This window comes from Penaeus monodon, chromosome 13, assembly GCF_015228065.2.
Source record: "Penaeus monodon isolate SGIC_2016 chromosome 13, NSTDA_Pmon_1, whole genome shotgun sequence".
In the NCBI taxonomy this organism is placed as follows: Eukaryota; Metazoa; Arthropoda; class Malacostraca; order Decapoda; family Penaeidae; genus Penaeus; species Penaeus monodon.
The window spans coordinates 28,662,498-28,664,997 of record NC_051398.1 but is presented as its reverse complement, the minus strand read 5'-3'; the positions used below and the strand labels follow the sequence as shown (position 1 = coordinate 28,664,997).

The following is a 2,500-nucleotide window of genomic DNA, read 5'->3' as shown; positions in this document are numbered from 1 at the left end:
TTTGCATTTTTTTTTTAAGTTATTCTATAAGATAACTTTAGTTTCAACAGGTTATATTATCACTTCCATATGGATATACTTTTATGTCTCAGTGTTTTATAAATACATGATTTTTTTTTTTTCAAAAATACATATTGGTATTTTCACTGGTTTTACATCATCACTTCGTGATACTATATAATATCTCTGGTCAATATAGTCGATTACCGACGTAATTTTTTTTTGCGCTAACCTCGGAGGGCCTGAGAAGCCTTTATGAAATGCATAGTATAGGAAAAATGAGGGAAAAGTGTAAAAACTACTTAAATCACTTTTTCAGTGGCAAAAAAATATTATTTTGCTGTAATTGTAAAAAAACTCATGGCATTGCCATACATACACCATGGCATGTACGTACATGACCCAGGCAGATAGTCAGGAATGCCATGGCATGTAAGTACATGTCACCTGTTGGGAAAGGGTTAACCTTCCACCCTGGGTGGCATATTTCTTGCACTGACACAATGAACTCATATGCCAGCAGAGAAGTATATGTTGAGTGTATTAAATATTTGTTTACTAGTTTAGTTCTGACTGGTCACTGAAGTACAGCCCTCTAAAGTAGGCTTAAATTTCTTTCTGGTTTCCTTTATGACAGATCATAAATGCAACAACATAGTGAAGAAAACATGTGCTTCCTGTACTTCAAAATGTTCATCTAGCTGACTGCATGTGGTGCCATATGGCTGGGGGAAAATAAGTATCACACGGTCAACAATGTCATAATAACAAAAATGTAAATAATGATGATAACCATGACGGAAATAAAAATTCTATTTACTAAAAACTCAGGAACGAGGTAAACCCCTGCGATCAGGTAGGCCTAGTAATTGACTACTTGGTAGCTAAGTAGTGGTGAAGACATCAGTGTGTAAACAGAATTAACAAAAATAAAAATAAAGTAGTTGGTGCATGCATTCAGCACCATTGGGTTAATATATCATATTTGATCTATACAAAACCTTACAGTCTTACCACACCTGGCTGCATAACCTACCATGTCCACTTGGTTGCTGATTTCTTCTCCACAGAACCCACACTCAAGGGGCTCCTCTGGCTGCTCCACTTTGATGGGTTCTTGCACTGTCTCTTTTAAACTTCAGAAGCAAATTATGAGAGATGAGCTGCATAAAATCAAAACAAAAAAGTAAAAGGTTTTTAAGACAAAGAGCTCAAGATGATAACCTATAATAGCCATATACTTAGATTTCATGATATATCTTTGCTTATGTAATCTATTTAAATAACCATTTTTCTGCTTAAATATGACACTATTATTCTAATAACAATCACAGTTATCCTATGTAAACATCACACTTAATATCAATACATTAATCTTTAATTCCAAACTGAAATCAGTATAAACATCAGTATCAAAACATATACAAATTTGAAACTGAGAGACTGCACCACTTAATACTGTAAACAAGCTGGTTACAAACAATTCTAAGGATAATGATGTATACTACTTCCACCAGTCTAAATAATAGTAATGGTTCTCATCATTGAGATGCCAGCTGCAGATTAAATGTGAGTAATAAAAAATAAATAAATAAAACAAAAAAATAATTATCTTTGTGGTGTACACAGTTTTTTTTATCAAATTGAAATTCATTTTTGTATGTGACTTTAAACTCATCTCACTTTGTCCCTCCTGTTGTGGCAATGAAGAATGGCTTTGTGAGTCCTTAATTGGGGTTCCTTGGCTGCTGGAGGCCTTGGACAGCATTTCTACATGTGTATCTCCCTGGGCCAGTTTCTCCAACTCCTCTAGATGGGACAAGACTCATGTGTTCTACTAAGAGGTTCTAGTGAGCAGGACTAATGAGCAGAGGGAACACACGAAGTTTGCAGTCTGATGGGAAAAATCTTTGCTAATCATGGTGAGAAGGGCATACTGTATTCATTGTGATAGTACCAGTACAAAATTTAGTGATAATATGATGAATCTCAAAGAGCAAATTTTTCTGAGGTACTAGGAATACATCAAGCTTTAAAACCAATAGTCTGAAAATGAAACAGATATTTAACTAAGATATTAATCATGTGAAGGGCTGTAATTTCAGAAGAAACTGCATACTGATTAAATTAATATCATAGGAATAAGTATCAAGCAACTCAGGTAAAAATAATCTTATAAGTGACCTAAATTTTTATTTACAAAAAGATTAATATACAAGTTTACTCATCTCCCCTGTCAAAAATAGGAAACTTCAAATCTAATACCCAAATATCATTAACTGCTTTTTTTTTCATTACATAGACCATAAACTTATCTGAATCTGCAGCAAGACATGACTCTGTTAGTCATGAAAACATGAACAGTAGAATCAAACTAATATAACTAGAAAAAAAAGATCAATTAAATGGATGTATAAAAAAGGACCTTCCTTACCTGTCCCTGGAGACGTGTATATGTTCCTGGAGGCGGAGTAGGGTGCTGAAGGACCCAAAAAAAATG

The 2,500-nt window shown here is 34.0% G+C and overlaps 2 protein-coding genes across 5 annotated transcripts in view; one reads left to right on the top strand and one right to left on the bottom strand.

Annotated features, from left to right (window-relative positions):
- The window catches only part of LOC119580230, a 3,568-nt gene extending 1,730 nt beyond the window's left edge, over window positions 1-1,838 (bottom strand). The window contains exons 1-2 of the mRNA XM_037928249.1: window positions 1,684-1,838; window positions 1,037-1,137 (exon numbers count right to left, since the gene is read on the bottom strand). Coding sequence (XP_037784177.1) covers window positions 1,037-1,137; window positions 1,684-1,768 — 186 coding nt within the window. The 5' untranslated portion in view covers window positions 1,769-1,838. The remainder of the gene's footprint in view (window positions 1-1,036; window positions 1,138-1,683) is intronic.
- Window positions 1-2,500, top strand: part of LOC119580229 — a 45,025-nt gene that overhangs the window by 25,500 nt on the left and 17,025 nt on the right. The window lies entirely within an intron of this gene.